We start from the raw sequence: 18,265 nt of genomic DNA on the forward strand, positions 1-18,265 counted from the left end.
CCTGCCGAGCCGAGCCGGGCCGATGCTGCCGTGCCTGCGTCCCCGCGGATGCCTAACCCCGTTTCCCACGGTATGTCAGTGTCTCTTAAGCAGCCAAGACTCAGCATCATTATGGGATGAGGTTTTGTAAAAAGGATCCTGGTTGATGGCCTTGATCTGCAGCTCCATGAGGCGATTTCCACTAACCTTGGGTAAGGAGCAATTAAGTCCTTGCCAGTCCCCTATCCAGGACAGTTCGTTTGTGTTTGATGTTTTAAAACGATCCTGTAGGGAATCCAGAAACGAGTCCAGACACCACACACTTAGGTTACACTATCCATTTCCCTGTGCCCCCCCCAATAAAAACAACAAAAAACCCCCAAACAAACAAACAAACAAAAACAACAGGAGAAGGAGGCCGAAGATCAGGGTTTACTAAGAACAATTCAGGCCAAGATACTCTTTTCACAATCTTTCATGGTGATTCCACAGGATTCAGTCAGGCATCTAAGGGTGGTGATCTGCGGGAGGATTTTTCACTTGCAAGACAGTTTTTAGATATGGTCTGTGCTGCAGCCACTGCATGGTGGCTGAAAGGCTCCCTTGGGAACTGCTTGAGTAGGAGCAGTCTCTGCCTAGGTGGTGTGGGATTATAATGCAGAACAACAGGGAGGGAGAGGGATGCGCATCTCTTTTTATGGAAGGGAGAGGGATGCACATCCTAGGAAAGGAAAAACATCACGCTAGTTCTAATATTGATCTGAGAAGTGCTGATGTCTCTGCACCTCACATGTGACACAGATTGTCCTTTTTTTAGTGCATGAACAAGCTTCATCCACGTTTTCTTTGTTTGATGTAAAATACTTCTTTCTCCTTAGTGCATTCAATTCCAAGGACTGGCAAGGCATTTGCTTTTGAAGTAGCACCACGTGAATTTGCTAAGGTGGAAGAGAAGCTCTGCTTGCCTTGACAGCCAGGACAGCTCAATCCAGGATCTTGAGCAAAAAAAAAGAAAAAAGAATCGTTCTTTTGGCCTCAGACTTTGAGGTAACAGCTCTCTGAAGACAGCCTTCTTCCAAAGCTGGTAAAAAATTGGCACTTTTGGAAATATTCTGAGTTCTGTATCAGCTTTCTGGGTTCTGCTCTTTGGTCAAATAAAATGTTGGCTGTCAGTCCCCATTTGACAGTTTTCACAAGACCCTGTAAGTGATACAACTTTCAGTGCTGGTCTTTCTGTGGACACTGGGTGTTGATGGGTCAGCAGGGAGACCAAACTGAATGGTCTGTGCCTGCAGACCTGCTCTTGTAGCTGCCATGAGGGCAGCTCAGAATATCTCCCTCCTGGCAGCCTGGGGTTGTTTCTGAAATGCTCTTCAGTATTGATTTGGTCTCTGAAGTTTCCCTTTGATATTGAAAACCATAAGTTTTCTTCTGCCAGTTTGGCCCCACTGACTTATTCCTGCTGGTTTTTTCCTCAGCATCAGAGGGGAGCGCTCAGGGAAGCAGCCTGTTCTTCTGGCCAAGCTACCTGGGCCCACATCACTTCTCCAGCCTCAGCAAAGACACTGAATTTGCCAAGCCTCAACTTGTCATTGCCACCTGAGCCCTGGAAGAACTCAGAGGAGATCCTCAGGGTCCCTGGTTCTGCCTGGATCGGTGCTGGAGGGTGAAGTGAGCAACTGCCCAGGGTGGGAGAAGCACTTGCAGCCAGGTTCAGGATGGGTTTGGTCACCCCAGGCCTGGGGGAATGTGGGGGTGGATGTGATCTAGGCTTATCTGTGAGATGGGGGGGCATCCCTGAAAGAGTGGAGGGTGGACAGAGGGTGTGACAACAGAAATCCTGTTGGAGCTGTTAGAAGAGGGAGGAAGTGATCTCAGTCTGTGCTGTTCTTGCAGAGGCGGAGCAGCAGCATGGAGCAGCAGGTGAGCCTGGCAGGGCTGCCTGCAGCTTGGGACAACACACTCATGGTCCCCAGGAGTGGCCTCCAGCCTGCAGCTGGCACCTCCTACAGATACAAACTGCAGTGCCTCTGGTAAGGGCTCTGCTCCCTGTGAGGGCCTTCTATGGGCTGCCTGAGGGGTGTCTTCATGCCCTGCTCGCTGTGTCAGCAGGACCCAGGTGAGGCAGATCGCCAGGGAGAGGGACAAGGCAAAGCTCAGTTTGGAGAAGGCAGAGAAACACTGCCTGCAGCTGGGCAGGGAGCTGGATGAGCAGTACATCGCTCTTGAGCACACCCAGAGCAAACTCAGGTAGAAGGGGTTCTTTTGGTGGGGTGGAGAAAATGTGCTTACACATCCCTTTTGAATCTCCCACTTGTTTTGCCAATGTGTCAGTGGCAGGAAAGTCCTTGAAGACCCCTCTCCACCCCTATTATCTCAGCATCCTTCCAACAAAGCTCTCATCTCCTGCTTGTGGCCATCCAGGAACATGCTCTGTGTCTGTCCCAACCATGTTGCTTTTTTTCCCCCAGGAATTTTCAGGCAGAAGTAGAGGCAAAAGACCTGCTTTTGCAGCAAGCAGTGAGTCACCAGGCAAAGCTGGAGGCTGCTACACAGCTCCTCCAGGGCAAAGAGGCCAACCTACAAGGGAGACTGAACCATGTGATGAATGTAAGTACAACTGCCTTGGATGAAACACCTTCACTCTTTCAGAGGTGGCAAAGCAGAGGTGGTGACAAATATAGATGGTTCACTTTGCTCTTGTTGGGAAGAACAGGAATTTTATGGAGAAGAATCATCTGCCACATCCATACAGTTGTATTAAATACAGACCTTGTTACCTTGCCATGCTATTGCTAAACTGCTGTGTTGTCTGTTGGCAGTGGTTTGGCCCTTGGTAACACCTGAAAACACAATGGCCAAAGCTAAAATTGTGCCAGGGGCCATGTCAAAGGCAGAGATGATGGTGTCTGCATGCCTGGGATTACCCCAGTTCTGGTCAGTGTAAAAGTACAGATGGAGATAGCTCAGGACTTGCTGCCTTTGTTAACTGTGAGGGAAACCACAATTTTTGGGAGCAGAGGTAGAGATGATCCCGTGGTCAGGATGGCTGATAAACCCATCCTGCCATGTCAGGACCCACTGCATCAGGGAAATCTCCATTTTATCTGCAGGAGAACACACAGCTACAAAATAAAGTCATGGAGATGGCTGAGAAACTGTCAGCCTCTGAGGAAATGGTGTCAGAGCTGCAAAAAGAACTCAACCACATTGTGAAGGATAAGGTAACTTTTCCTTATTGCAGTCAAATAAGAACTTTTCAGGAATTCATTGAAAAAACTGATCTTGCATATTTTGTGTCAGTTGCTATGGTCTCCCCCTGTGTCAGCTCTCCTGTGCTTTAATGACAGCCTGGAAGCTGGGGGGGGGGGGGGAAAGGTGTGAGGAAATTTTCCAGTTGTAGAGAATTCTGCAAATCTGCAGTCTTCAAGGGAAAACTTACAGAGTTCGGTTTCCAGAAAAGTTTTATTTTTCACTAGTATTGAAATAAAGGGTTTGTTTTAGTATCTTCCACTCCTAAAATGAATCTGGGGAAAGTAGTGAGTCTGTGATCTTGCTAGCCAGGAAAGCCTGCCTGCAGTTTGGTGTCTCATATGTGGAGAAAATTGTTTTTCCTCCTCTTTCTGACCCATCCCACAGGTGATGGGCCCCTTAGGGAGCCTTCTGTTGAATGTATGGGTGTGCCCCGTGACCCCAGGGATTTAGCAGAGCTTTTGAATCTCGATTTGGAGATGATTTTCTTGATGAGAAGTGTTTCTTTGTGCAGCTGGAGCAGGGGGAGCCCCACAGCCCAGAGTTCCTGAAGCAGAGCGAGCGCTTTGCCGAGATTGTCCTGGAGTATGAGCAGCAGTGCCAGGTATGTGTGGGCAGCACTGCTACTGTCACAGTGGTGCTCTCTGCAGCACATCTCTTGGCCACTTGGGCCTGAGGGAGTGGAAGGAGGCAGACCTGATCATAGGGCAGAGGGATCCCTCTTACTTTGCTCAGAGTCCTGTCTCCTCACTCCTGAAGCCCTCCGTGGGTTGTTTGTCTTGCTAGGATTTTGGCAGGAGAGAGTAGGGGTGGATCATAAATTCCTTCCTGCTTGTAGCCGTGGACTATTTTGTTAGGGAACCATGTACCTCTGTTTTTAAGGACAGACCCTGGGCTCTGTTGGATTTCTTCTTGAGCACAAGGAGAAAAAGCTGTTCTAATTTGGAAACCATATTAACAGCTAAAGTCTTTTATCTTTTTGTTTTTCCCTTCCTTCTTGCCCCCGCTTAAAAAAAACCCCTAAAAATCTTGTTGCTGCTGAACTCTGCTAGAGAGTCAAGGTAAGCCATCCAGATATCTGGTGTGGGTGGGTGTGGGTGTGTGTGTGTGTGTGTGGTCCAAGAACTGGTGCTGTGTGTATTGTACTTCCTGCAGGGTGCTGTGCTCCCTCCCAGAGCTTGGGCCTCTCTGAGGCACGAGCACAAACTGTTTCCCTTGTCCCATTTTTAACGTGTGTATCTTGCATTTTTAACTTGTGTATCTTTAACTTGTGCTGGGTGCTCTGTTCTTTGAGTTCTGCACTTGTCACATTGCCTATTTGTTCCCAAATGCTGTGTGTGGCTGGGGAGCACCCCTGAACAGGGACAGGGACAGTCACATCCCCCCAGCAAGGGCTGAACTGCAGACTTTCAGCAAAGCCATTTTGTGGATGCATCAGGCAGCCCTTCTCCAAGCTGTAATTAAAGGCAAATATTCTCAAGCACTATCCAGTGCAGCGTTGCTCCAGGTGGCACCAGAGGGTTGGATTTGCTCAGTGCTGCAATTTTTCCTCTCGTTGAGCAGCCCCAGAGTTGTCCATGAGAATGCTGATGGATGGAAATGTTTGACCTTCAGGCTTCACCTGCCCCTGTGAAGGCACCCACTGGGGTTTATCCTTTACCCTCATTGAATGCTCTCAGCCCCCCTTTCGTGTTTAGAATGGAGATGAAACAAACTGGGTTTGCATTTGTCTACATCTGCTCAGTAATATTTGTTAACTGGAAGTGTCCTAGTTCATAGACTCTTGCAGCACATCAGTTTCCTGGTGGCAGGATATGGGGTGTAATTGGATGTCTGCTCAAAATGAACAGTCCAGAAGAAGGCAGGATGCCTTGTATGCTGTTGCTTCCAGTACAGGATAGAGGATGTGAAGTGAAGCAAGCAGCTGCCCGTCTCCAGACCCCTCCATGGAAGTGGCTCATTGCGCTGGTGTGGTGGCTCATTACTTGGTGTTCAGCTCTGGGACTCCCTGCTGATGGAGATGGGATGAGCTCCTGTGCTGGCCTCAGGGTGTCTCTGGCACCAGGAAACCAGCAGGACCTGCCTCGTGCTGTGCTTCCTATGGGATCAGCACCTTCTTCCCTTGTTTTATTCCTTCTGCAACCTGGAAAAGTTCCCTCCCTGAGGCCTGTGGGCTTTGCTTCACTGTGAATTCTGCTGGTTGCCTTCTCTGCATAGAGTAGTGCTTGTTGGCCAGCCCCTATGGCCACAAGAGAATCTTGAGGATGTAAACACAAACCCCTGGCCTTCTGCAGAGATGATGATGTTTCTTCTGGATTGTACCAATGGTTATTTAGGTCAGGAGGGTCTCAGGAGGCCCAGCCCCCTGAGGTGTTGGCAAACACCCTGTTTTTGCATGCTTTTGCATTCAGGGGCAGTTGCTTTGTGCTTTACACTGTGTAGCGATGGTGGTCTTGGAAATCTGAGGTTATATTTCGTCTTTGGCTCCTCCAAATTCTCCAATGTCTTCCTTTGTTTGGGAAGGCTGTGCTGGGGCTGGGAGAGGCCCTGCCAGGAGCTTTGGAGGAACTTTGTCCTGTGTCCTGAGCAGTGTTTGTTTCAGGTGCTGTACGAGCAGAACAGAGCGCTGCGAAGGGAGCTGCAGAAGCTGCGCCTCCAGCTGCAGGAGAGCAGGGCTGAGGGAGGGCTGCCAGCAGCAGGTGACGCGCAGGAGGGCTCAGTGCCCATCCTCTCAGCAATGACGAAGTTCCCTCTGCATCCAAGTTTGCATGGGAGTGTGGGGAAGCTTGTTGTGCCTGAACTACTGCTGCCAGTTCTGGTACTGGGTAGCCTTGGGAGGGAAGAAGGAGAGGATGGGTGGTGGGGAGGAGGAAGATGGAGGAGAGGAGGGTTTTCCAACTTGAGAGCTGCTGATGGAACCTGTGAAGTAGGCAGCTATGGGTGAACTGGCAGATTTTCAGTGTTGAAGATGCTGAGGAAATAATGCAATAAAGAGGAAGTAGCCTCAAACTGTGGGTTGGAAAATTCAAGTTGAGCATTAGATGAAAGCTTCTGGTCAAGAGGGGTGATACAGCACTGGGACTAGTTGCCAGATAGATGAGGAATGTTCATCTTTTGGGGTTGTATGCCATCCCCCAAACCCCTTATGGACTGGATGAAGCTGCAGCCATCCTGATCAGTCCTGTCTTGTAGGCCTCCCCCCTCACAGGGCTCCTCTCTGCCCTTACACCCCTTTCCAAGCCTTCTTGTTCTACTTCTGTGTTTACAGAAATGTCACTCCCAGTGGAGCAGCTCCAAGAGCAGCTGCAGGACCTGAAGGTGCAGCTGGAAACCAAGGTGAGTGGGGTGGGGGGAGGTGTCCTGACTGCTTGGTAAGCACAGCTGCTACAGCGTGACTGATGAGACATCTGCTCGAGTAGGGTTGCTGGAGAGAGAGTTCAGGCTGGGGAGCAGGGTGGTGCCTCATCGCTCGTGTGGGGCTATTTCATGTGCTTCTCCAGCTTGTCTTAACTGGTAGGAGGGTTTGGAGCCTTTGCCTCACTGGCTGGCAAAGGCTCTGTGGAAATCACTGTCACCTTGTGAAATGTTTGTGTGGGTCTTGTGAGGAACCAGAGATCACTCAGTATTGTTGTCACAGTAAAACCAGGGACAGGACCAAGAGGAGAAACAGCCAGGTGTCTCCTGATGGTAGGGGCTGTATCAGAGCCCTGTCACCCTTGGCTTGCAGCACACTTCTAACTTGCTTGCTCAGAGGTGACAATGTGAGCCCAACCTCCTCTTCAGACAGCTGTGCATGCTCGTGGGAGAGGCCTCAGTTTCCATATTTACTCTCTTTGCTGCTGAAGTGAGAGGTCAGTGATGCTTGCTGGGTTTTCTGTTGCAGCACTGCAAGAGAAAATCCTAAACCGCCCTGCAGGTGATGGAACAGATCAAGGAGCACAAAGCTACCTACAGATCTTCTGCCTGCTTTATAGTCCTGCCTTTGTGCACATCAAATCCTGGAGTTTCTGGTGTTCACAGGGGAGTTGTGGGGAGCAGCAGCTTCTTACCAGCACATCCTGACAAGGAACCACTCTGCAGTGGAGAAGGGATATGAGGAGCAGTGGCAGATGATGCCCTGGCCTCTCCCTTCTCCTCTCTGGGGCTCCTTGCAAACAAGGAGAATGGGGAGAACCGTGCTGCTTGCTGGCAGCAGCCTGAAAGAGAAACAATTGGGACTCACTGGATTCTGCTTGTTAGACACTGCTGCATGAGACTGATTATTCAGCAGGGACCAGAACTGCCTGAAGAGAGTCCTGTGTTGAATGGGACCAATAGATCAATCTGAATTGGAGGAGAGGAATGGTCTCAGGAGCATGGTGCTAATATCCCAATCCTATCTCCTTCCAACAGATAAACTATTATGAGGAAGAAATAGAGTTAATGTGGAAAAACTTTGAGAGGGAGAGGAAGGACAGTGAGGAAAGTTTCAAGGCTGAGATGTGCAAGATGGAATACCAGGGAAGAGATCTTGAGGAAACAGTTGCAAAGTACTGGGCTATAATTAATGGGCTGAACGAGCAAAAATGGGAATGGAGCCTGGAGCTGGAGGAAAGGTTTGAGATGGAGCAGGGTGACAGCAGCACACTGAAGACATTTGCCATCCAGGGCAGCAGCTGGACCAGGAGAAAGAAATAAAGATACAGCAGAGGGACAGAGTGAGCCTGGGGTCTGGCACTGTCTCTTTCTGGGGCTAAGGGGGAGATTAGGGGTGCATCTCCTGCTCATACCAGAGTAGGCTGGGCTGATTTTTCACAGGGCTGGAGAGCTGCTTTAATTTGGAAGAAAATCTAGGCAGAATTGCAGGGTTTCAATTGTTTGAAGTGAGGCATCTAACTCCCCTGACATGAGTGCTTTTATTTCAAGACTTTAAGTTTTTCTGCATGTTCTCCAAGGCTGTGTTAGAGGCAGTGCCCAGCAAAGACTGAATCTTAAAATAGTGAAAGATACAAAAGAGCTTTCATTAGTGTTTTCTTATGACCTCTTTCTTGGTCCTTCAGCAAACCTGCCTCTACTTGCTAGATGATCACAACTTGCTATCTTAAAAGCAGTAAAAAAATGTCTTAAATTTCTCCATATAGGTAAAAGAGTCTGGCTTGTGAAAGAAAGAGGTTGTCGCTGAATAACTGTTTTTGTTCCCTTCCTCCTGCCTCTGCCCTGCTGTGTCTCCTTTAGGATCAGTGTTCCCCTTGGCAATATGCCAGCAGAGGATTTTGCTAGGTCACTATCCCTGTTCTAGGGCTGAGATATGGGGTAGGTGAGGGAGAAGGGAGGTGATTTGTCTGAATCACCGGTCTGTGGTAGACCAGGGAAACAAACCCAGAAACAAACCCATAAGGCATTTAAGCTATTTTATCTCTGGTGAATGGCAGATGGGCTGACTGCAGTGGGGAGCTTTCAGAGTTGCTGGAAAAGATGGGATTGGCTGTGTGTCTTTAAGTGCAAAAGATGTGGGAACTTTCTGTGAAGTTTAACAAATTGCCTTAACTTTGCAGCATAGAAAACCCTTTGTATTGCCTCTCCAGCAAATGTACATTCAGAGGCTGGCTGAGCATTTCAAGCTGTGATATCAAACCCTGGTCAGCAAAGTGGTTTTTATCTTTAGGAAAGGTGCAGAGGTTGAGCATAACCAAGAGCTGTCATGGAGTGAATGCCAGCATGAGGACAGCTGTAAGGCTTCATTGCAGCAGCAGTGGTGTGAGAGGAGGTGATTTCCCAACAATAAAGGCTCCAAGGTGAGGCCTTCAAGAGCAGGGCACCATGAGAGGCAGCAGTGGAAGCAGAAGAAAAAAGACCTGTGGAAAAGCAGAGGCAGCTCAAGTTGTAAGAAAATGTTAATGATGAATGAACCAAGATGTTTGAAATGCTGGCTGTTGGGTATGAAAAGATTAAAAAGGCACCAGGATGAAATGGCAGTAATGCAGAGACAGTGAAGCTGAGGGCTCTGCTGTTGGAAGGGACAAGGTGTCTGGAGAGCTGCCCTCTGGGGGAAAATGAGCTGATCCCCTAAGACTCAGATGAGCAGGTAGACCAAAATCTTCTGTTGCAATTTCAACACCGAAGGAACAGAGAAGAAACGAGCAACTGTGTGATGGACACACCAGTGCAAACAGTGCAGGTGTTTGTTGTAACAAATGGCCTGTTCAATCTAGAAGCTGGAGGCAAAGTGGAAAGCATTTGTCAGAGAAATGGAATCTTGATAGACAAGGGGATGTGCTTGGGAAGGAGGCAGGTTGAATGCCTTCAAAGAGCAGACATCTCAGGACATAGACCTGACCCTGCAGGGCAAGACAAGAAAGAAAAAAGCTCTGGGAGACAGAGGTGTAACAGCATAGGAGGAAACCTGACATTCAGGCTGTCAATACAGAGCTGAAGAGGAAGAGGAACAGGTTGAAACTGGAGCTGATGCAGCTCAAAGATGTCATGCAGTACTTGGAAAATGAACCCAGAGCTCAAGAGAGTGTCAGATTTGAGTGCAAAGGTAGTTTGAAGATCTAACATGCTGCTGCAAAGAAAAAGTAGGTGCCTCGTGAGACACAAGGCTGCTTAACACCATGATGGTGCTGAAGGCTGTAACAGCAGCTGTGTTCTCCTGGATGTTCCAAGAGCAGCTTTGTTCTGCTGCTCTCATGAACTGGACTATGAACTAGGATACTTCTAATTTATAAATATGACTGAGGACATGCAGACAAATGCAAAAGCTATATTATGTCTTTTGCTGACTGTAGGAGTGTGGTCAGGGAGCTGGAATGTGCTCCTGTGGCTGTGGCTGACTGCACACTCATCTCCTCTGCCTTGGACATGGATGCTGGAGATGCCACAGGAAGCACAGCATGTGAATTCAATGTAAAATTCCCAAAAGCAGCTGCACTGAGGTGAGCAAACACCACATAGCCCATGGACTGGTCCTTGTGCTTCAAGAAGAGAGGAAGAACTTCCTCACACAGCTCCTCTGCGTGCCACAGGCACTGCCACAAACTGCAGTGCTGTCTTCCCTGCCAGGATGGATGGTCTGTTATCCTGCACCTTCCCTTGAGGAATTTGGGTCCTGTGTGGCTCTGGTGTTTAGCAGCAGTTGTTGGATAGGACTGTCCAGCACAGGACTAAGCTTCATTCCCACAAGTGCCAATATTCATGGCCTCCTGGGAGACTGGGAGAACCAACAGAAGTGGAAGGATAATGAGGCCACCTTGGATTTGGGGTCACAGCTTTGTGTCCAGCACAGAGGCCTCACAAACAAGAGGCCTCTTTTCTCCAGACCTGGTTTTATTGCAGTTGAGAGGTTGGCCTCACCACCTGTTACCCTGCAATGAAGTCTTGGTGTGTCTTGATGAGTCAAATCACTGTATCCACAGGACTGCCAAATAATTTTAGCCAGCTGGAAGCCACATAACTTCAGTCTGATGTTCTTTGTCCTTATTCCCATTTATTTCCCCTCCCTTGAAGACCTGCTCCTTCTCTACTCTTGTCTCTTGATTGTCCCCACATGTTTTGCCTGTTATGTTTTTTTCTCAGTTTTCCTTAGTCCCTAGCTGTCACTGGAAACCAAATTGGAAAAGATCAGGAAGCCAGCACAGAATGCCAGCCCCCAAATGGGGCTTGTGCATGGTTTTCTCACTCTGCTCTCTCTCCCTGCACAGGAGACCTGTGCTGGCTGCTGGAGAACAGCTTGCTGAAGAGTTAACATGGGATGGATTTCTTCCTTAGGAAGCTTTAGCTAGGTACTGGTGTCACCCACTGAGCCATAAATCTGGGGAGAGACAGGTTTCTGGTGTGGATGATCCCAGTCTGCTAAACTGTCCCTCCCATTGTTCTTCATTCCTTTGTTTTAGGTCTCTGACAGCGTTGCAGGACTTTGGATTTCCCAGGCTGTCTGCCCTGAGCTGGGCTGAGCTGAGTCACCTGCTGGGGCAGAGGCACCTGACTCACTCCTGCATTGATTCAGGGCCATATCTGTTTTGGCTTGGCTTTGCTTCCTCTTGCAGGCCAAAACCAGATGTGGGACTACCCAAAGCAGGGCTCTCCCCTGGGGGACTGCTTTGCTGCTCTCTGGTCTGAAGCTGATCCTACCCCTCTTCCCAGCAGGAAAAATGGGAGTGATTTGGGTAGAGAGAAGCTGAGGAGCTGGCTGAAATAGCAGAGTTAACAGCATTGGTAAGAAGCCATTAATCCCAACTGCCAGGCTCTTGGCTGAAGGATTTAGAAGGGTAAAAGTTGCACATGTTCACAGAGGAGAGCAAAAATGTTTGTTTCAAACATTCAAACCCAGTCTTCCTTTGAAGAACCATCTTCATCTTATAACTTGTAAAGCAGCGAAAACTTTTGTGACATTGAAAGTCTTACAGAAGGGGAAAGTCTGTAATGGCTTAATGACTTTCACTACTTTCACTCTTTCTCCCTGAGATTTCTCTCACTCCCAGTCTCAAACCCACATGGCTCAGTCACTCTTTGTTGCCTGTGTTCCCACCCCAAGCCTCCTGTGCATGATTTGTTGTTTCTTTTCTCCATCTTTTCCAGAGTGATGAGGGCAAGGAGGGGCTCTCTCACCCAGATGTCAAGAGGCCTCAGCTGGGCTGTGAGCCCCCTGAGCACAAGGCTGGTGACAGTGCTGGCCCTGGCACTGCCCAGCTGCAGAGCCAGAGCCTTCTGGAGGCTGAGTGGCTACGAGGAGCAGAGATTGCTGCCAGGCTGGAGCACCACCAGAGGCATGCAGCATGCTGGATGGAGATGGAGCTGCTCCAACAGCAGCTCCAGGCCTCGCAGGAAAAGGTGAGTGTCCCTCATTCAGTGGCAGGCTGCTGAGTGGACTCTGTGATGTTGGTATTGTCCTGCCTGGGGCTGTGCTGGACACCCTCCCAGAAGGGAGGGTGTCCAACTTTTCAGAAAAAAAGTTGTCCTCTTCCTCGTTGTGGGGGACAAAGGATTCTCCCTCCTGCTCAGCTATGGCCGAAGCCAGTTCAGCTGGGGGGAGCTCCTTGCTTGCTTGTCCCTGTGATACCCTCCCTGTCCTTGTCCTGTGCAGGCTGGCTGGGCAGAGGGCATGGGGGCTGAGTGGAGGTGGCTCACACAGGGGTGCCAGGAGCTGTGGTTCCCTGTGACTCAGCTGACAGAGGAGCTGGAGCAGTGGCAGAATTGGATAAGGGTTGGGAAGGGATGACAGCAGCCAGACAGGGCTTGTTGAGAGATGGGAAATGAGGAGGTCAGAGCAGAGTAATGTGGATCACCAGGACAGAGGGAGGAAAGCCAATGTGAGAAACCTTCCAATGTGTTAATATTCCTCTCCTGCATTCCACCTTGGTGACTAGCTTTCCAAAGTACAGCTTACCCATGCCAGCCATCCCTAGGCAGTCCTAATGCAGATCTGCTTCCCATTACCAGTTTTACCCTTTGCTGGTGACAGGAAGCAGAGGACATGTAGTACAGGACATTTAGTACATCACAGCTAGCCTGGGATGTATCCAAAAACCCAAGTGAGCAGCCCCCTCTGTCTCTTGTTCTTGTGGCCCTTGGTCCTGGGACTCCCTCCCAGAGAATCCCTCCAGCAACTCCTGTTCCTCACTACTCAGCAAGGGGAGCATCTCTCAGCAAGGGGTTTCTGTTTCTCCTCCTGCAGCTCTCAGTGCTCTCACTCCCTTGCTTTGCAGGCTGCCCAGTGAGCACCACTGCTGTGGTGCTGCAGCTCTGCTGTGCCTGTGCTGGGGTGAGAGCCGAGGCAAGGCTGAGGGCACTGTCTAACCTCTCCTCTCCCCCAAAACACAGCCTGGGCCTGTCCTGCTGTTGGCTCAAAGCTGTAAGCAGCTGTAAACCTTTCTGTGTTACAGCTTTTGGAAGCCAAAGCTAGCCTGAGCCTGGCCCAGGCCCAGCACGCTCTGCAGTTGCAGCAGGCCAAGGCCCAGATAAACAACATGGTGCCAAAGAAGCAGTTTGAGCAGCTGCAAAACACCTTGAGAGAGGAACAGTGCAAGACTCAGCAGCTCCAGGAAAGCCTCCAGCTGCAGGCTGAGCAAACATGCAGGCAGCTGGTCAGGACCCAGGTAAGCAGGGAATTGCAGGAGCTCAGTCAAGGGTACTGTGAAGGGAACACTGCTGGCCTGGCAGCCTGGAAGGCAGCTGTCATTGAAGCCACCAGAGACTTGGGTGGAAGATGGTAGATATAAAGAACCCACAAGGAAAATGCACTTACCTTCAAATTCAGCTGCAACTTTAATTCTTTATGAATCCTTCAGTCACCAGCCTGCACTCAAACAGGTGGGTTTATCTCCAGGGCACTGAGCAACCAGGTGTTGGGTTTCTGTGAGTTTGTCTTCTAGGGAAAGATCGGGCAAATTATAACCTAAGGAATTATAATGAGCAGGCACAAGTACTGCATCCAAGGAGACTTTGTCTCTCCCTGAGCTTTCCTGGACATGGCTGGGAGAGGGGAGGCCAATGGCTTATTTTTATAGAAAACACAACTGGAAAATCTGTGCCTTGTCGTGTCTTGTTGGGTGCAGACCTAGGGAAGGTTGTACTGCTCTAGACCTCTGTCCCACTGCTCTTTGTATCCTGCACCTCTGATGAACCCCCTGCTCTGCCTCAAGGAGCATGGGGGTCCATGAACAGGGCCTTGGGGAAATTACAGTCCATGGTTGCCAGAGGCCAGGAGAGTGCTGGGACAACCCACACATAGACTTTCTTGCCCACTGCAGGAGGAGCATGAGCAGCTGCTGCAGGCAGCTGTGGAGCAGGCAGAGGGGCTGGAACAGAGTCTGAGGAATGCTGAAGCTGTGCTGGCAGAGAGGGCAGCTCAGCTCAGAGATGCCCAGGTGAGTGCCAGAGGGGCTGGTGCTGTGTGTCCCTGCCCATCTGGTACCCCTGCATGTGATGCTGAATCTGAAGCCTCCTGTTCCTGCTTTAGGCCCAACTCTCCAGGAACAAACTCTTAATTGAAGAGCTGCGTGGAGAGAACAGGAGGTTTGCAATGGCCCTGCAGGCTGCTGAGCTGAAGCAGAAGAGCATGGAGGAGAAAAACCAGCTGTTGGAGGAACAAGCCTCAGCTCTGAAGCAGCTTATTGGAAAAATCACACCAGCATCTCTGAGTGGGTGATGGAACATCTGCAGTGGCAGCCCCTGGTCCTGGCTGGGGCTGGTCGGGTCCAGAATGGGAGATATGCCTGGGTTGGGAAATCAGCCTTGTCCTCTCTGGTCTTGCCAGGATTTTCCTGTGCAGAAAATACCAAATGGAGACCATAGAGTCCTTTGAGGAAATTGGTCTTGTGGATAGCTGAGTTTTCCAACTGAAAGCAGCAGCCTTGGTGCCTTTCTCAGTAGCAGTGTGCTGTTATGTCATGTCTGTCTCAGGACAGCCAGCTCACAGGATTTCCTTTGGCAGTGTTTCGTGGTGGTGTAGGTGCTCCCTCTCTGCAAAAAGCTGATGTTGGAGGCACAGTTAGATCTCAAAAGCCAGGGCAGAAAGGCTTGCAGGACCCTGTGCCTGGCTCACTCCAAGCAGGAAAGAAAGCTGAGTTGTGGCATTAAAAAATGTGTAATGTTACAGCACCTCCTGCTATTTGCAGTCTGCTCTGTATTTGTTACCTTCCCCAATTGCTGCTGAACATTTATTCCCAACAGCTCCTCCTGCAGCCTGAGCCTAGGATCCAAAACCAACCAGACTGTTGCCTCTGCCGTGAGCAGGACAGAGCAATGCTCTAATGCCCCAGACATTTATCCTGTTCCTGCATTCTTCCCCAGCTATTTGCTTTTTCACCTCGAGTCTGAAATGGGGGCTAAGCAAACCTCTAATCTCACCTAGGGCTGATGTTTTTGCAAGTGTTTTCCCAGACAGTGCAAGAGCTGAGGAGCTCCATTAGGAAAAGCAGACAGGGAAAGCAACTCTTCAGCCTTGTTCTGGCTCTGTGCTAACCAGAATCCTTAAAACCCTCCACTCCCTTTCCCACTCCTACTCCAACTAGCCCATAGGCCCTACCAGACCAGTGCTCTGGGATAAGAGATTCTTCACAGGAGAAGAGGCACAGGCGAGGCACACTGGGAGAAACCCAGGCCCACGATCCAGACTGCACTGATCACACAGCACCATGAGAAACAACATTTATGGGTCTCTGATGGGGACAAGGCTTCATGTGTAATCCTGGAAAGAACCTTGTGCAGCCTCATCTGACACTTGGAGGAGCAGTTCCACTGAGATACTTAAATAACCATCACACTGCAGGGTCAGGATGGGTTTGGCTGGAGAGCCAGATCACAGTGCTGAATGAACACCACATTAACTCTTAAAAACCCAGGAGACTGAAGCTGAAGGAGTTCTTTATTTTGCAACCACGGAGCTTTCCTGGCTTCTAGAGCCCAGCCAGTTGTTGTCTTACATGCACGGTGTGAACAAAGAACTACTCCAAAAAAATGCATTCACAAACCCTGGGTGTAGCTGTGGGGCTTGGATAATGCCCCCCCCCACTATCCTGGGTTCCCGGGATTGCTATATTACCAGCATGCACCCTTTGCTCATGAAGAGCTGTGGTTTTAAGGCATCAAAGGCTGTTAGAAAGAGTGGCAGGGTGCCATTGCAGAAATACTGAGGTCTCTGAAGTCCTGCGCACACCAGAGCTCAGTTCCCATTGTGGGCAGGTCACCAAGCAAGAGCTGTGCCTCCTGTCCTGCATTCTTAGGACAGAACATGCTCCAGGATTCCTTGTCTGATCAACTGCTCACATTTCCAGCGGGGTAAAAAGTGCTGCACAGAAACACAGAAAAACCCTCCTTGAATCTGTTGGATTTGTTGCTGCACACAACCAGCTCTGTTTGGTGTGCTGTACATCCAGTGCCTCATGGTACCAGATCAGGCAGAGCTGCACTCTGGACCATGCAGACAGCACATGCAAGGAGCTGTGTGCAGGGACTGGGACATGCTGCAAGGCCAGCATAAGCTGAGGGATGTCATGGAAGTGAAAGGGAAGGAAGAGAACAGACCACACTCCTGCCACAGGTACCTGGCTGTTCTTCTTCAACAGGATGGTAGTGCCATCATCGATCTCAAACTCCCCATGGTCTCTTAAACACCGCACCTGCAAAGTGGAAACACAGCTCTGTAAGAGTCTAATAAAAAACAACCACCCCCTCCAGGTGACAGTCCTTGGCATGGGAACATCGTTTCTAGTTGCTCTAGTTAAAGTTCCTGCAAAAACCTCCTACTGGATAACTCGCCCCACCACAAACTCCCTGCAGACCAGAACTGCCATCTCCCAAAATACTTTGTGCTCTCAGTAGAAGGAATAAAATGCTGGCAGGCAAAGTAAAACACCTGTGAAAGCTTTAGAACTCTGAAAGGTCTTGCTTGATGAACTGACTTGGGATGAGGATGAAATGCTCGAAAAGAGATAGTCATGGAAATGTTTATTGATGGATAGAAGCCAGAAATCTTGCACTTACTTCAATGTACAGGCTTTTAGGAGGTTTGATGTCCTGTGTGAGGTCCAGCCCCTCCTCTCCTCCTACTGACCTCATGTAGGTAGCCAGAGACTTTTTGTACCGATTGAACCACTCCACCTGTGGGCATGAACAGGGGTGTACCCACAGACAATGAATACACAAGTTTTTACAGAAAGACATGTTAAATGTCATGTTTATAGTGGGGGGAAGACTACCCTGATTTGATTGTACTAAATAATCCATCAGGAGGAATATGCGGGAAGAGTTTGAAACGAGGCTGACTCACTTCCTCAGCTGACATGTGGAACTGGATGGTGTTGGGCAGAACGCTGCCATACTCCCACCTCAGCGCTCGGATCCGTAGCAACCGGTCATACCTAGGGGAAGAAATGGGGCAAACCCAGCACCTCTGCTGAGGTGAGTGCTGGCAACATCCCCAGGCCAGAGGGGCAGTGACAATCCAGTAATCTAAACTTTTAAAGAGCAGGAGGAAGCAGAGCGGTGATATCAGCAACGAACACAAGGAGAACCAGCTCCACAGCTGCCTTGCTGCTCGTGGAAAAGCCACCTGCCCGGCCCGAGAGTCCCGACCCTGGCCCTGGCGATGCTGTGCCGCCAGGGATGAGCCCAGGGGAGGCGCCCACCCCCCGCCGCACTCACAGGTACGCCAGGAGGCAGCGCTGGTTGCGGAGCAGGCAGCAGTGCCGGAACCGGATGAGGAAAATTAGGTCCGTCCGTCCCGCCTTCGCTTCGGACCTGGGGGATGAGGGGAGAGAGAAAGAGGAGTAGGAGGAGCTGCGGGCCGGGGAGCGCCGTCCGTGCTGTGCGGGACGCGCCGGGAGCAGCGCCCAACTCACACGTCCGCCTGGTTCCGCTCGTACAGCGTCCGCATCTCCTCCAGCGCCTGCCGCAGCTCCTCCGTCTGCAACAGCGGGCACAGTCAGTGAGCGCGGGCCGCCGGCGGGGCCCACCCGGTGTTCCCGGTGCTCACCCGGAAGGGCGGGAGGTGCCCGCCGGCGGCGCGGTGCAGCTCCCGCACCAGCTCCATGCCCCGCTCCGCCGCCATCGCGCCCGGCCGCGCGCGCGGGAAACCCGGCCGCGCACCAGCCAATGGCGGCAGGGGCGGGGCCGACGGCAGCCAATGGGGTGTGAAGGGCGGTGCTTAGCGGCGGGGCCCCATCCCCGCCGTTCGCTGCGCTGAGCTGCGCCGGTCTCGGCGGCCGCGGTGACCCCCTGCGACTCTCGGCCGCCGCCGTGACACTCTCGGGGTCACGCTGACAGCCCCGAGGGGCTGGAGCAAAAACTGGAATTTCTACCGCACATTTGCCTCTAGCGAGCCTATTTCCCCCAGTTCTCTGGGTCGTTCGCGGGCTGCCGCACCGCGCTGCCTTTGGCAGTCTCCTCCCCATGCTCCCCCAGCCCTTCCCAGCGCATTTCCCCCTTTTTGACACCCTTCCAACCCGGAGCATGCCGAAAGTAAAGGGAGAAAAAGATAAAAAAGAGATGGGTACGTCTGCGGACGGGATGGGAAATTTTAGCACTCGAAGCCCTGGATAGAGACTCAATAACCCAG

At 50.8% G+C, this 18,265-nt stretch overlaps 2 protein-coding genes across 8 annotated transcripts; one reads left to right on the forward strand and one right to left on the reverse strand.

The window, feature by feature from the left end:
* Nucleotides 1-389: 389 nt before the first annotated feature.
* GINS1 (GINS complex subunit 1) lies at nucleotides 390-17,815 on the reverse strand. 4 transcript variants are annotated; one of them, XR_009485687.1, is made up of 8 exons: nucleotides 17,684-17,815; nucleotides 17,550-17,614; nucleotides 17,353-17,448; nucleotides 16,979-17,069; nucleotides 16,693-16,809; nucleotides 16,254-16,328; nucleotides 13,454-13,576; nucleotides 390-7,427 (listed from the first exon to the last, which is right to left on the reverse strand). XR_009485687.1 is itself a non-coding variant. In XM_059840928.1 (7 exons), the coding sequence occupies exons 1-7, from the start codon at nucleotides 17,756-17,758 to the stop codon at nucleotides 13,511-13,513; spliced, it is 585 nt and encodes a 194-aa protein (XP_059696911.1). In that variant the 5' UTR covers nucleotides 17,759-17,815; the 3' UTR covers nucleotides 13,450-13,510. The 4 variants fall into 4 exon arrangements, 3 of the variants coding, with proteins under 3 accessions (XP_059696911.1, XP_059696912.1, XP_059696910.1); XM_059840928.1 differs by lacking the exon at nucleotides 390-7,427 and having other exon boundaries at nucleotides 13,450-13,576; XM_059840929.1 differs by lacking the exons at nucleotides 390-7,427; nucleotides 13,454-13,576 and adding an exon at nucleotides 14,367-14,680.
* On the forward strand, nucleotides 1,882-14,808 carry LOC132324616 (ninein-like protein). Of its 4 annotated transcripts, none has more exons than XM_059840922.1 (11): nucleotides 1,882-2,012; nucleotides 2,092-2,229; nucleotides 2,451-2,589; nucleotides 3,093-3,203; nucleotides 3,746-3,835; nucleotides 5,834-5,930; nucleotides 6,500-6,567; nucleotides 11,788-12,039; nucleotides 13,092-13,304; nucleotides 13,959-14,075; nucleotides 14,168-14,808. In XM_059840922.1, the coding sequence occupies exons 1-11, from the start codon at nucleotides 1,891-1,893 to the stop codon at nucleotides 14,354-14,356; spliced, it is 1,536 nt and encodes a 511-aa protein (XP_059696905.1). In that variant the 5' UTR covers nucleotides 1,882-1,890; the 3' UTR covers nucleotides 14,357-14,808. The 4 variants fall into 4 exon arrangements, with proteins under 4 accessions (XP_059696905.1, XP_059696904.1, XP_059696906.1 ...); XM_059840921.1 differs by having other exon boundaries at nucleotides 1,883-2,012; nucleotides 2,089-2,229; XM_059840923.1 differs by lacking the exon at nucleotides 13,959-14,075 and having other exon boundaries at nucleotides 1,883-2,012; nucleotides 2,089-2,229.
* Nucleotides 17,816-18,265: the final 450 nt, after the last annotated feature.

The sequence above is a fragment of the Haemorhous mexicanus genome, chromosome 3 (genome assembly GCF_027477595.1).
Source record: "Haemorhous mexicanus isolate bHaeMex1 chromosome 3, bHaeMex1.pri, whole genome shotgun sequence".
Taxonomy (NCBI): domain Eukaryota; kingdom Metazoa; phylum Chordata; class Aves; order Passeriformes; family Fringillidae; genus Haemorhous; species Haemorhous mexicanus.